The sequence below is a fragment of the Nomascus leucogenys genome, chromosome 3, assembly GCF_006542625.1.
Source record: "Nomascus leucogenys isolate Asia chromosome 3, Asia_NLE_v1, whole genome shotgun sequence".
Lineage (NCBI taxonomy): Eukaryota > Metazoa > Chordata > Mammalia > Primates > Hylobatidae > Nomascus > Nomascus leucogenys.
Genome location: NC_044383.1, coordinates 11,043,524 through 11,058,075, shown reverse-complemented (window position 1 = coordinate 11,058,075; position 14,552 = coordinate 11,043,524). Strand labels below are relative to the sequence as shown.

Below are 14,552 nucleotides of genomic sequence, written 5' to 3'. Positions count from 1 at the left end.
AGCCTCTGGGATTACAGGCACGCGCCACCACGCCCTGCTGATTTTTGTATTTTTAGTAGAGACAGGGTTTCACCGTGTTGGCCAGGCTGATCTGGAACTCCTGACCTCAAGTGATCTGCCCGCCTCGGCCTCCCATAGTGCTGGGATTACAGGTGTGAGCCACTGCTCCTGGCCAACTATTTTAAAAATTTTTAAGAGACTGAGTCTCACTCTGTCACCCAGTCTGGTGCAGTGGCACGATCATGGCTTACTTCAGCCTTAAAGTCCTGCGCTCAAGCAATCCTCCCACCTCAGCCCCCCGAGTAGCTGGGAATACAAGTGTGCACAGTCACACTAAACTAAAAAAAAAAACACAATTTTTTATTTTATTTTATTTTTTATTTATTTATTTTTTGTAGGGATGGGTTTTCACTATGTTGCCTGGGCTGGTCTCAAAGTCCTGGCCTCAAGCAATCCTCCTGCTTCATCCTCCCAAAGTGCTGTGATTACAGGCATGAGCCACTGTGCCCAGCCTCTCCCCACTCTTCTAGCCCTAAGCAAGCACGAATCTATTTTCTGTATCTGTAGATTTTCCTGTTATACACATTTCTTATGAATGAAATCATATTATATGTTGTCTTTTGTATCTGGCTTCTTTCATTTAGCCCCCTGCTTTCGGGGTTCGCCATGTTGTAGTGGGTAGTTTATTATTTTTTATGGCTGAACAGTATTTCATTTTATGGATATGCCATAATTTGTTTATCTATTATCAGTTGATGGACATTTGGGTTGTTTCTACCTTTGGGCTGTTATGAATAGTGCTGCTATGAACATGTGTGTTCCGGTTTCTGTGTGGACACATGTTTTCCTTTCTCTTGGGTAGCTACCTAGGAATGGAAATGCTGGGTCATATATTCACTGTGTTTGAAGAACTGCCAGACTGTTTTCCAAAGCAGCTATACCATTTTACATTCCCACTAGCAGTGCATGAGGATTCTGATTTCTCCACATCCTTGCCGATACTTGTTATCATCTGACTTTTTGATTCTGGCTACCTTAGTGCCTATGAAGTAGTATCTCAATGTGGTTTTGATTTGTTGATTTGCTGATGACTAAAGATGCCAAGCATCTTCTCATGTGCTTATTCGTGCTCTTAGAGTTTTTAATTCAGTTGGTCTGGAGTAGTTTTTTTTTTTTTTTCCTTTTATTTTTTATTTTTTTGAGACAGAGTCTTGCTCTCTTACCAGGCTGGAGTGCAGTGGCACGATCTCGGTTCACTGCAACCTCCGACTCCCTGGTTCAAGCTATTCTCCTGCCTCAGCCTCCCGAGTAACTGGGATTACAGGCATGCACCACCATGCCCAGCTAATTTTTGTATTTTTTAGTAGAGCCAGGATTTCACCATGTTAGCTATGATGGTCTCGATCTCCTGAGCTCGTGATCTGCCCACCTTGGCTTCCCAAAGTGTTGGGATGACAGGCGTGAGCCATGGCGCCTGGCATTTTTTCCTTTTAAAAAAGTGTTTGGCTGGGAGAAGTGGTTCACACCTGTAATCCCAACACTTTGGGAGGCCGAGGCAGGAGGATCACTTGAGCCCAGGACTTCAAGACCTGCCTGGGCAACATAGCAAGACCCCATCTCTAAAAAAAAAAAAAAAAAGTAAATTAGCCAGGTGTGGTGCTGCATACCTGTGGTCCCGGCTACTTGGGAGGCTGAGGTGGGAGGATCACCTGAGCCCAGGAGTATGAGGCTGCAGTGAGCCATGATCATGCCACTGGACTCCAGCCTGGGTGACAAAGTGAGACCCTGTCTCAGAAAAAAAAAAAGGTCGGGGGCCTGGGCCTGGTGGCTTATGCCTGTAATCCTAGCAGTTTTGCAGGTAGATCGCTTGAGCTCAGGAGTTCGATACCAGCCTGGCAACATGGCAAAACCTGGTCTCTACAAAAAATATAAAAAATAGCTGGGCATGGTGGTACACATCTGTAGCTGTAGTCCCAGCTACTCAGGTGGCTGAGGTAGGAGGATCACCTGAGCCCAGGGAGGTTGAGGCTGCAGTAAGCTGTGGTCATACCACCGCACTCCAGCTGGACAACAGAATGAGACTCCGTCTCAAAAAAAAGAAGAAGTTTTTTATTTTGAAATAATTTTAGGTTTAGAGAAAAGTTGAAAAATAGTAAAAACAACAACAACAACAACAACAAAAAAACCCCAAAACCCCCACAACTCTCATTGGCCCTTAACCCAGATTTGCTGAATGCTTACCACCCTTGCTACATCATTCTAGTTCTTGGAAACATGTAAAGCATGCGAAACATTTAAAACATTTAAGTTGCAGGCTTTAAGTTGCACGTCCTTTATTTCTAAATATTTCAGTGTGTTTTTCTTAAAAAAAAAATTTTCTCATACCACAGTAACATGATCAAAATTGGAAAATCAACATTCATTCAATACTATGATCTACAATCAAGGTTTTTTTTCAAATCCCTGGGTCTCTGCATTTTTAAAAAGCTTCACAGATGATTTCAATGGATACTAGGGACCTCTGTTGCCTCCTCTGGCAGAGCAGGACTGAGGGGTGGACACTGCCTGAGACCACCCAACAATTCAGGGTGGAGTTATCAGGGCGCCCTGACTCCTGGGGGCATTTTTGTGTGACAGGAAAAGACAGTGCTCCTGGCTGAGTGAGATGGCAGCTGGCTTGGCAAGGGGACAGCACCTTTGTCACATCGTCATGTCCCTGTACCCTACATGCTGCACCTACACCCAGGACCGACGGTAACTGAGGTGGAGGAGAAAGGAGGGCCTGAGATGGCAAGTCTGTCCTCGCAGTGGTTCCTGTGTCCTTCATTTCCACTCTGCGAGAGTCTGTGCTGGACACTGGAGTTGGTGGAGAAGGAGCCAGTGACAGGCAGAGGAGCAAACTGTCTTTATCGCACTCCATGATCCCAGCTGCTAAAGTCCACATTGAGCTCTGCTTACCAGCCTTCTTCTCTCTTGCTGGAACCTCCTCTGGGTTCCAGCAGCCTCAGCACCACCTGACACTGGTAAGCAATGCAGATGATCAGGCCTTACCCCAGACTTATTGAATCAGAAATTCTGGAGTGGCGCCCTGCAGCTTGCATTTTAACCAGGCTTCAGGTGCTTCTGATGCATGCTCAGGTTTGAGCACCACTGGCCACAGGGAGGCCAAGGCAGGGCCCAGGGTCAATTCAGCCCTCCTCTGGTTGAATAGCTGGAGAGTTGGGAATATCAGTAAATACTTGCAATGCATCTGCTACATGCCAGAAAAAGGAAACAAGAAGATGCAGTAGGTCTGAGAAAGTGATGGGGTGAGCAGAAACCCAAAGCCTATAGAAAGCCACCCGAGTGGCCCCTCAAGCCGGTGAATTGGCTTTAGGGTTTACTGAAGGAGGTGGAAACCTCAGCCTGCTTCTTGTCTGGGTTGTTAGAGGAGTCATTTAGAAAGCTGTACCATTCTCACTGCTTTCCAACGCTCATTTTTCCTGCTCATTTATGGATTAAAAAAAATGCCTTGGCTGTATGTGTAAGAAAACAACAATGCAAGTTTGTAGAGAAAGAATCTGGGCCTTCTAGGTCACGTTGGTTTAAAGCTTAGACATCAAGCACCTTAGAGACCATGCTGCCAAATAAGCTTAGTAAATGCTTTCTAACGCTTACGGAACTGTGGCGCTTTGTGCTTGCCGTAGTACTATATAATTAGACAAATGACAGAACTCAAAGGTTGAACCCCTTCCCTCTCTTAATTTTTGTTTTTTATAAGCAGATTTAAAATTCTGGCTCATAATGTCCTTGATTCAATGTTAAACCATTTTGCCTAAATGGCAGCATGTTCTAAATGTGAGCGCGCTCAGCTTTTCAAGCTGCTCCCGAGTGACAGAAATTGACAAGCTGTCATCCAAGACCTTTTGGTAGCTGCCTGGGGCTCTGTTTGAATTGTATCTGTCTGATACTTTACCACGGAGAGTGAAAAATTTGATCACCTGCCATGCTTTTAATTTTCTAAAGCAAATATGTTGGAAGGAGCCAATTAATGCAAAGATGGACTGCTGGTCTCATGCAACTGATTTAGGGGAAGGGTTTGCCTAAATTAATAAAAGATCTGAATTATAGATCAAATACGTAGAATTTAAAGGCTTAAAAGGAAACTGAGCAGCAGCAGGCCTGGGGTTGGCTTTTAAGTATCTTTATTTAACTAATAGACATGAATGTTTTGATTTGATATTAGAAATGCTAGTACTGGAGTCTCTGAGCCTACTCTGGCTGGAGAGGCTGCCCTATCTAAAAAACACACACAAAAAAGAAAAAAAGAAAAAAGAAATGCTGATATTGTAATTCTAAAGTGCTTCAGAAATTCTCAAAAATAGGCCAGCCATGGTGGCTCACGGCTGTATACCAGCACTTTGGGAGGCCAAGGTGGGCAAATCACTTGTGGTCAGGAGTTCGAGACCAGCCTGGTCAACATGGTGAAACCCCATCTCTACTAAAAATACAGAAATTAGCCAGGCGTGGTGTCAGGCGCCTGTAATCCCAGCTACTTGGGAGGCTGAGGCAGGAGAATTGCTAGAACCTGGGAGGTGGAGGTTGCAGTGAGCCAAGATCGCACCACTGCACTCCAGCCTGGGCAACAGAGTGAGACTCTGTCTCAAAAAAAAAAAAAAGTTCTCAAAAATATTTTGAACTTCCTCACCTTTGTCCTATTTTTGAAGTAGGGGTCTACATTGAAGAGATCATACAGAAATAAATTAATTGTTACAAAACGAATGGAATATCTATACTTCTTACCCTATTGAGTTACATTAACTGCATCTTCAATTTAAAGTGCTCCTCAACATAAAATACAGTCATGTGTCTATATTTAAAGATGCATATTACTAAATCTATTTTTTTTTCAGTCTATCATCCACACTGCAGCAAGGTGATTCTGCCAAAACGTATCTCCTTAAAAGCCAACTAGAGCTTCTCATCAGCATCAGTGTGAAGCCAAAAATCCTGAGGAGGACAGAGGGAGTCCCTCACAACCTAGACCAGTCCCCTTCCCTCCGGCTGCCTCAACTGTCTGCAGGACTCTCTTCCCGCCTGCGGCCACACTGTGCAACTTGGAATTTCCCCACCTGGGCGGACTCATCGCGTCGTCACCAACTGGATGCATCTTCTGCTCTGTGAAGCCGGTGAAATCCTTCTCAACCCTTGAGATGCAGCCCAGTCTCTTCCTAACATCTGGATTCCTCTCTGTCACTGCATTCCCTCCTGTCATCCTGCCTTTTTTTCTTACCCTCCTCTCTCTCCCATGTGATAGGCATTAACTAAAATTAAATAAAAATTCAGATCATCCTTGCACTTGCTGCATTTCACATGCTTGGCAGTCACATGTAGTTAGTGGCTACCCTCTTGGACAGCACAGATAGAGATTATTTCCATCACTGCAGAAAATTCTAGACTTTGAGCTTCTTGAGGACAGGGGCTTGATCATTCAACACTGCTTTACAGTGTCTAGCAGTGTCTACCCTGTAGCAGGGGCTCAGGAAATTTTTCCTGAACCGAACCTAACTGAACTGATGTGGGTTTGTCATCAGGGTGTACCTGCTGTTAAAAGAGGTTATGACCTCTGATGCTGGGGTGGCCAAAGGGGATGGGAGTGGGCCTGGCACTCTGAGGAAAGGGGGTGAAACCAGCTGAGAAGTCATCTTTTACCTGCTGGCATGGCCCCAGCCGGGGTTCTGTTGCTATGGGAGAATGGATGAGTAGGGATGGATTACACCACCCTGGATCTAGAGGACAACCTGGCTTGAGGGGCATGGGGGACGTTGGAAGTCAGGGTAAGAAGCTTGGACTTCATTCTACTGGCATGGAGAGCCCCTGGAAATTACTGAGCAGTAGAGTGATAGGCTAAGCTTATAGGAGGAGCCAAAATTATTAATACAGCTCCTTAGATCTTAGATCCTGTGACTTAGGAAAGGCAATAGGAGCCCCTGAGCATTCTGGGTCCTTTGTACATTTGGGAGAACAGAGGCCTGGAGTGGGAAATCGTCCTCCTGGGCAACACAAACATGGCTGCTCCATTCCTATTCAGAAGCCTCGTTTCGTGATTAAGGCTCTGGCAGCTGTGGTGTTTCATTGTTCATTATTCATGAATAGACTTGGCCCTGTTCAAAACTAAAGCTTCAGTGCCGCAAATGAGGGCTGCAGAGAGGATGTTGGGGAACTCGCCTGTTTGGCTTCAAAACTGCCCCCTTTTCTCTGGAAAAATCCTCTCTAGAATACTGTGCCAAGGCCTGGTGAGTGAGAAATGAGTTTTCATGATGTATCAAAAGAAAAATGCTCCTTTTAAGAAAACATCTTTATAAATGGCAGCAGATGGGGAAGAATCTAAAAGAGAGAAAGAGCAACGCTTGCAGGTTGAAAGCATTACCTCCAGATATGGAGACGTTAGGACTGAGGGAAGGTCAGTGATGGGCCCACGAGGCCAGGTTTCAATGGACTTACCATTTCCTTCTTCGTGCACCCACTGATGGACACACATAGGCACACACACCAACAGCCTCCCATGTGGACAGTGCAGGGTGCCCACAACCCTTCCAGCAAGACTCTGATTTCTCTGTTTCGAAGGATTTCTCGAGGCCCCTCTGTAGAGCTTCTTGTCTTCTTCATGACCCGTGCCTGGGTCAGAGCAGGTGGAGTGAGCTGCACTCACAGCTGGGAGATGAGCCTGTGATCTCATTGTGCAGTGGCCCTGCCAGGTTGCTCTTTCTAAAACCTTGGGTATTGCAAATTCTGCTTCTTAGGGACCGCTTGGTCCCCCAGTCCTCCCCCTGCTGACTCCCTTCCTGATGAAGCCACCAGCATGGCTCTCAGGGTAGTGCTGTCTTCCTTCTCTAGAACAGCCAGGTGGCCCCATGGCTTGTGCTTACTGGTCACCGTGGTTACAGACGCCTCTTCTAGGCTGTGAACCATCACAGGAGTGGGTCCAGTTCAGCTGACACTTCCTCAGGGGCATAAAGTAGCTGGGGGTCCCCCTGAGTCTCTATCACCCTCTTACCCATTCTCCACCCCCTCCCCCACCACACATACACTCTACTGCCCCAGTGCTGGGTAACTCGCCAAAGCACTGTGCTGGCACTGGGGCATTCAGGGATAAAGAAGACGGGGCCTGTGCCCTAGGGAGGAGGTGATGAGGGCAGGAACAGCAGCACAGAGGGTGAGAGGCAGAGGCAATGGCACTGAGTGGGGGCACGAGGATGGAAGAGGAGCATGCTAGATGGGACGATGGGACCCAGCACTGACCAAATAGAAGCTTGTGGGTGGCACATCAGTCACTCCAGGGACATATGCAGTCACTGCCATTTTCCTAATGAAACTCCTCCAGTTATTAAACAAAGGCCCAGGGTCACAGACTTAAGGACCAGAAGTGGGATTTGAACCCAAGTCCCCCAGCTGACAGGGCTCCCACGTGCTTCTCTAGGTCACATGAGCCCATGCTGGAGGGGAGGAGGGGTGTTTCAAGAAGAGGGGAGATGTGGGCAAAGAAAGGCACAGAGACCATAAGCAGAAAGGTATGTTCCAGAAAATGCAAGTTATTCAGCACTGGGGGAGCAGAGTGTATATGTGGTGGGGGAGGGGTGGATAATGGGTGAGAGGGTGGTGAAGACTCAGTGGGACCCCCGGCTACTTAATTCCCCGACAGGGAAAGAGCCTAGAAACTCCCTCCACCTCCCGCAAAGCAATGGGGAAGCTGCGGCCACACTGTTTTCGGTCCGCTCATTCCCTCTGCAGTCTGGCTGCTCAGGGGGATGGAGGAGGATGGGGCTTGCAGGCAGGCACAGCCGGTTTGGAAGGTGTCCTGGCTCCAGCACTCAACTTGTGGCATGACACTCAGGGCAGTCACCCTTTCTGGCCCTCAGTTTTCTCCTCTGTAAAATAAGAGAATTCGACAAAAATAAGTTATCACCAATTTATTCACCACCACGTGTCCTTTTAATTTCATCTGCCCCAGGACTGCAGTGGGGAGTCTTTCTTTGCTGATGGACTTCGAAAATCATCACCCCCCGCCCCCGCATTTTTTGTGGTTAACTACAGCTAGGCAGAAACTCAGGGCTTCTCATCAGCAGAGGCCTCTGCCTCTCCAGTATCCAGGACTGAATGGATTCTGGGTCAAGGCCTCCCTCCCGCAGCCATGAGGCCCTGGCTTTATGGAATATCGCTTGGAGTCCAGGGAGTCAGAATGGGGACCCCGACAGCTTTCCCATGCCCCAGGCTCCTGGGCCTTTCTGGGGGACCCCTCTGGACCTTGGGCATTAACAAGGTTCATATTTGGAAGGTGCTTTGAGGGGGGTTATAAGTATTTGGAGTTTACTTTTTAAACTATTTGTATTGGAAAAGTAACGTGTGCACAAGGGAACAACCCAAATACAGAAGAATATTAAAATCCCCAGGCCCCCAGCCCCCTCCCATGCTACTCTACCCCAAAGTCAGCCCTGTCGGCCCACCCAACCCTGAGTGCCTCTGCCCAGGGTGGGGGTGGAGGTTTGAGGGTTCGGGATGAGGGCTGGGCGAACCGCCTCCTCTCAGGTCCTTGGACACAAGCTGTGCCCATCTGCTCAGTGTGGACCCAGGACTACTGCCCACAGGCCTGGTGCTGCCTGGGCACCCAGACCCACCTCCAGGGTCGCCCTCGGCCCTCCTGATGACTCTCAGACTCGCATCTGTCCCAAAGGATGCACCAAAGATTCGCCAGTGGGAAATCAAATTTTTGATAACAAAAGTGTTTTGAAATAATCACGCACGTGGGGAAAAATTCAAACAGGGGAAAAGCCCTTTCCCATCTGAGACCGCTCCACCTTCGCCAGTTACGAGCTTCCGAGCCGCTTCCTGAGCTCTCGGTGAATACGGACACGCGTGCCACCCACAACAACTTTTTAAAAGAATCAGACGTGTGAAGGATTCTATTCGAATTACTTCTGCTCTCTGCTTTTATCACTTCACTGTGGGTCTGGGCGCGGGCTTTCTGCCAGCTCCGCGGACGCTGCCTTCGTCCGGCCGCACAGGCCCCATGGTCAGGGTCCCGCGTGGTGCGTACTGGGGGCAGAACCAGCGCATGACCGGGGTCCGCGGTGCCGCAACGCCCCGGGTCTGCGCAGAGGCCCCTGCAGTCCCTGCCCGGCCCAGTCCGAGCCTCCCGGGCGGGCCCCCAGTCCGGCGATTTGCAGGAACTTTCCCGGGCGCTCCCACGCGGGGCCGCCGCAGGGCCCCCTTGCAAAGTTCCATTAGTTTGTAGGACGCGAATCTCAGCGAGAGAACCTGCGGAAGGCGAATATGTGGGGCGCGCAGACGGGGAAACTGAGTCCCGCGAGAGGGCGGGCCTGTGCGCTGCCCCGCCCGCGCCCCACCAGCTCCGCCGTGCCCGGGCGCGACCGCCCTGCCCCCTCCGCGGGCGGTCCCGGTCCAGCCGCCCGCCCTCCCGCCATCCGGCCAGCCCCCATCCCGGGCGCCGTGCCCGTCCCCAAGGCGGCTCGTCACCGCTGCGAGGCCAATGGGCTGGGCCGCGCGGCCGCGCGCACTCGCACCCGCTGCCCCCGTGGCCCTCCCGCACTCTTCCCGGCGCCGCTCTCCGGCCCTCGCCCTGTCCGCCGCCACCGCCGCCGCCGCCAGAGTCGCCATGCAGATCCCGCGCGCCGCTCTCCTCCCGCTGCTGCTGCTGCTGCTGGCGGCGCCTGCCTCGGCGCAGCTGTCCCGGGCCGGCCGCTCGGCCCCTTTGGCCGCCGGGTGCCCAGAGCGCTGCGAGCCGGCGCGCTGCCCGCCGCAGCCGGAGCACTGTGAGGGCGGCCGGGCCCGGGACGCGTGCGGCTGCTGCGAGGTGTGCGGCGCGCCCGAGGGCGCCGCGTGCGGCCTGCAGGAGGGCCCGTGCGGCGAGGGGCTGCAGTGCGTGGTGCCCTTTGGGGTGCCAGCCTCGGCCACGGTGCGGCGGCGCGCGCAGGCCGGCCTCTGTGTGTGCGCCAGCAGCGAGCCGGTGTGCGGCAGCGACGCCAACACCTACGCCAACCTGTGCCAGCTGCGCGCCGCCAGCCGCCGCTCCGAGAGGCTGCACCGGCCGCCGGTCATCGTCCTGCAGCGCGGAGCCTGCGGCCAAGGTACTCCGCCGCGCTCCTGGGCAGCTCCCCACTCTCTCCATCCCAGTTCGGACCTGCTTCTGCGGGACTGGTGGGCAGGCTGAGGGGCAGCGAAACGTTGTGGGGTGGCCAGGGCAACTCTCGGGGACAGGCAGGTGGGCCCCGGGGTGGCGGCTTCCCGCGGGCTGCCTCGGAACCGAGCTTCGCGCCCAGCCCGGGGCCGGTTCTGCGCCCAAACGATGCCGGTGCGCCCGGCCTGCACTCTGGGGCTCGAGACGCCGGGCGACCGGCCACGGAGTGCCCTGAGGGCAGCCACACAGCGCGTGGACCGCAGGACAAATAAGAGGAATGGGGGCATAAAGGGAGGAGAGAAGTTCAGGACTGGGAATTGGCGCCTCGCAGAGCGGCTTCAGGACCACAAGAAGTCATTTCCGTTGCTTTTTCTTGTATTTACTTCCTCCGTCCCCTTTAAAATTCATTACTTTGATCACGGGACCGCTCCGTGAAAACTGTATGTAACTCTTTTGGAAAGGAACAGTGTTTGCCGGCCCGCCCCGGAGTTTCCCCAAAAAGTCTACCCCGAGCAGGGAACGGTTTGGCGCCGCACTCGTTTCGGCGGCGTTGCTGCCGGTCTTGCTTTCCTCGTTTTGAGCCAGCCCTGCAAAAATGAAAGTGGCTCCTTTTGAATAAGCTGAATCGGGCTTTGGATCACGAAATCTGCAGAGGCGGAGAAGGGACCGGGTTAGTGATGAGGAAGAAGTCTACCCCTCTGTTCCTCCTGCCGCACACAGGACCTGTTCTGGCTGGGGAGATGGTGGTGATGCGGGAAGGAGTGGAGTGGAGCAATGTCTAACTCTCTCGCGGGACCTTCCGGAGAGATGCTCCTCATCTTCAGGCAGGGGCCATGTGGAAAAATAATATCGAGTTCAGCGGCGGCCAGTCCCGCGGTGTAGGAACCAGACAGCCATGCGGCTGCTGCCCGACCCCAGCGCTGCCTCCTCAACACGGGCAGTGCCAGGAGAGGGGCATAGGGGAGCAGAGTGCAGAGGGACTGGTCTAGAGTTTACTTTATAGGAATGTGGTTCAGTGTGACCAACTAGGGCTTAGCATAGTTTGGCTTACATGGACGGGAAGGTGCCAGAGCCGAACTGGGTGAAATTCGAGATTGTGTATTTCACCAACACAGGAGCCCAGCCCTCGGGAAACTCAGCCTAGTTAGGCAGTAGAGAGTTGTCCCGGAGAGAAGTGATCCTGCGGACTTGAGAATGGGCATGATGATAGCACACGCCTGTTGATCACCCAGTCTGTGTGCCGGGTGTGTTACCTCTGTGACCTCATTTGGTCTCACGAGGTGGGAGTTTCTCCTCTCTCTCTCTCTCTTTTTCTTAAGAGACAGGGTCTCCCTCTGTCGCCCAAGCTGGAGTGTAGTGGTGTGATCGTGGCTTACTGCAGCCTCCGACCCCTGGGCTCAATGATTCTCCTGCTTCAGCCTCCCAAGTGGCTGGGACTACAGGCGGATGCCACCACACCCAGCCTCTCATTCCTGTTTTACAGATAGCGGAACTAAGGTTGAAAAACTTGCCCAAGGTCACTCAGCTGGAATTTAAACCCAGACAGCCTCATTCAGAGGAGTCAGCCCAGCACTTAACTCGAAGGGTGTGGGAGAGGGGTCAGGTGCTGTAAATTTCCTGGTGGGCTGGACGTGCATCCCCCTCAGAGCTGGGAACAGCATACGCAAAGCCTAAGACTTGCTTGGAGGTGAATAGATCAGTGTGGCTGGGGGACGTTTGGGGAGGGCAGCAGGAGTGAGCTAGGCTGGTGGCCAGAGTCCCGGGTCTGAAGAGGCTGGCTGTGCCCCGTGCCCTGTGCGCAGATGTTCTTGAACTGGGGCAACTCAAAGCCTAGTGTAGTGTAGGGCTGACCCAGCAGTGGAGTGAGGAATGCATCCAGGGTGGAGAGTTTAGACTACTGCAATAATCTGGGTGTGAGGCGACAACATTGAAAAAGCATGTTTTTGTCCAAAACAAGCCAGCTGTTACTGGTCTCGCTGTTTGTGGTCTCATTGCACGGGGTCCTGAGTTGCTGGCACTGTGCGAGCTGCCTAATTTATTGCTAGTGAGGCAAGTTGCTTAACAAGCTTTGGAGTTGGCTGAGTCCCCGTGTGGAGGAAAACAGGTCCCCCATTGGCCATCAGGCTCACAGCGGGCTCCTGGTGTGCCAGTGAGGGGACAGCCACAGAGGGATAAGCATGGTGGCTTTGAAAGGAGGGAGAGACAGAGTGGGTACAATGCTGTTTTTATCCCTCCCTCCTTCTTTTGCAAATATTTATTGAGCTCTGTAGGGTGTCTGACACCGTTTGCATGTTTGTCTGTCTGGCACATCAGAGGCACTTGGTACGAGTGGATTAGTGAATGAATAAATGAATGAATGAAGACAAACGGGAGGTGCTTGCGATACGCAGCCATTCTGTTTTTCCTTAGTGGAAGACACTGCTTTGCTGCGCCCCCTCTCTGGATCTCACACTCCACCCTTGACTTTTCGGAGGTGTTTCCGAGGACAGGCGCCTGGGAGCCAGCAGACTTCATTCAGTCCAAGCCAGGCTCCAGGACTCAGCAGCTGGTGCCCACGGGCAGGTCACTTGACGTCACTGTTAAATGAGGTGAATTGGCTGCCTGCTCTGGCTCGAAGATTGGCGGGAGAGTTACTTTAGCTGCAATGGACATGAGCCTTTTCAAGGGGTGCCACTTGACTAAAGGCATGGAGTTGGAGCAAGTCATACACAGATCTGGAGACAGAGCGCTCGAGGCAGGAGCGGGCGCTGCGATTTCAAATATTATAAGGAGGCTTTGTCTGGGGCAGAGCATGCCAGGGGATGAGAGGTAGAAATGTCATCAGATCAGGGGTTCCTAGGGAGGTGACTGGCACTTTGGGTCACAGTAGATCTTTGTGTGTCACCGTTCAAAGGAAAGCACTTTCATCTGTAAGCTGTTTAATGAATAGACCTCAGAGAACATCTCTGCTCGCCGCTCTGGAAATGAAGGCAAATCATCTATTTCAGAAGTCAATGCATTGGCAGGGTTTGGATGGGAAAGTATACAATTCAACTAGAGAACAAAGATCTGTCATCTCCAGCTCTACTGGTCAGATGATTACAAAAAAGAAAGGAAGTGAAATACTAATAGGATACTAATAATGAGGGCTAACATCTATGTTGTGCTTATTCTGTGCTGGGTGCATACTAATTCATTTGTTCCTCCTGACAGTCCTATGAGTGAGTGCTGTAGTCTTCCCTGGGTTACAGCTGGGCAACTAAGTCACAGAGCAGTACCTTGCTCAGGACTAGTGGTCCCACACAACTGGAACCAGAGCCTCGTTCATAACCACCATGCTGTGCTGTTGACAGAGCAACAGAGATTCTAAACCAACCCCAGCTAAGCCCCAGCTAATAGCTGAAATAAACAGGGCTCCAGATGGCTGTGGCTTTGAGATGGAACAGGACAGATCACAGCCTTCACTTAGCAGGCTCAGGAGCCTGAAGACAAGGTTGCCTCCAGTTGCCGTCAGTGTAGCCCTCACTAAAGAAAAGCAAAAAGAGCCGAGGGACTGTAGGAAGGCTGTTTCCAAGCCAGAGATCCAGACAAACTGCTCTTGAAGAGAGAAAGCCCTTCCAGATTCCCACATGTCCCGAAAGACCAGTCAGGATTCTGGACCTCTGCTAAAACATGGACCAGAAGCCAGGAACAAGACCTGAAACAGACTTCCCAAACAGCAGAAGCCTCATCCATTTCTCCTCCTAGTACATCCTCCAGGAAAGCCCACCCTACTCCATACAGCAGCCCAGACAAGCCTGGAGGTCTACAAGCTGCAGGGGTGCCCAGAAACTCCGCCCCTGGAGGATTTTAGGATGGCCTGCTCCTGGTCTCACCCCAGAGCCTCTGAAAGCAGAGGCTGTATGTACATACCTGGTGAAGAACCAAGGGCTTAGATGGTTGCTTTACTTCTTGGAGCCCTGGACTGTTTGTAAAATTTACTTTTTTTTGAGATGGAGTCTTGCGCTGTCCCCCAGGCTGGAGTGCAGTGGCGTGATCTCGGCTCACTGCAAGCTCCACCTCCCGGGTTCATGCCATTCTCCTGCCTCAGCCTCCGGAGTAGCTGGGACTACAGGCGCCCACCACCACGCCTGGCTAAATTTTTTGTATTTTTTTTAGTAGAGACGGGGTTTCACCGTGTTAGCCAGGATGGGCTCGATCTCTTGACCTCGTGATCCACCCGCCTCGGCCTCCCAAAGTGCTGGGATTACAGGTGTGAGCCACCGCACGCGTGCCAAAATGTACTTTATTTAGGTGATTCTTTCATGGGAGCCTCAAACAAGCAATCATTGTTAGCTGAGTGCCAACCTTGTGCTGAGATCTGGGGAGACAGGGTTGAATAAAACACAGTCACTGCCCA

At 51.7% G+C, this 14,552-nt stretch overlaps 2 protein-coding genes across 2 annotated transcripts in view; both read left to right on the top strand.

Annotated features, from left to right (window-relative positions):
- The first annotated feature begins 2,699 nt into the window (after positions 1 to 2,699).
- On the top strand, positions 2,700 to 4,919 carry ARMS2 (age-related maculopathy susceptibility 2). Its single transcript, XM_003255047.3, is given in 3 exon segments — positions 2,700 to 2,803; positions 2,806 to 3,023; positions 4,893 to 4,919. Coding segments are annotated over 3 exon segments (321 nt in total). The 5' UTR covers positions 2,700 to 2,727.
- A 4,579-nt stretch (positions 4,920 to 9,498) lies between these two features.
- Positions 9,499 to 14,552, top strand: part of HTRA1 (HtrA serine peptidase 1) — a 53,265-nt gene continuing 48,211 nt past the window's right edge. Inside the window, exon 1 of the mRNA XM_003255121.3 lies at positions 9,499 to 10,124. Coding sequence (XP_003255169.2) covers positions 9,527 to 10,124 — 598 coding nt within the window. The 5' untranslated portion in view covers positions 9,499 to 9,526. The remainder of the gene's footprint in view (positions 10,125 to 14,552) is intronic.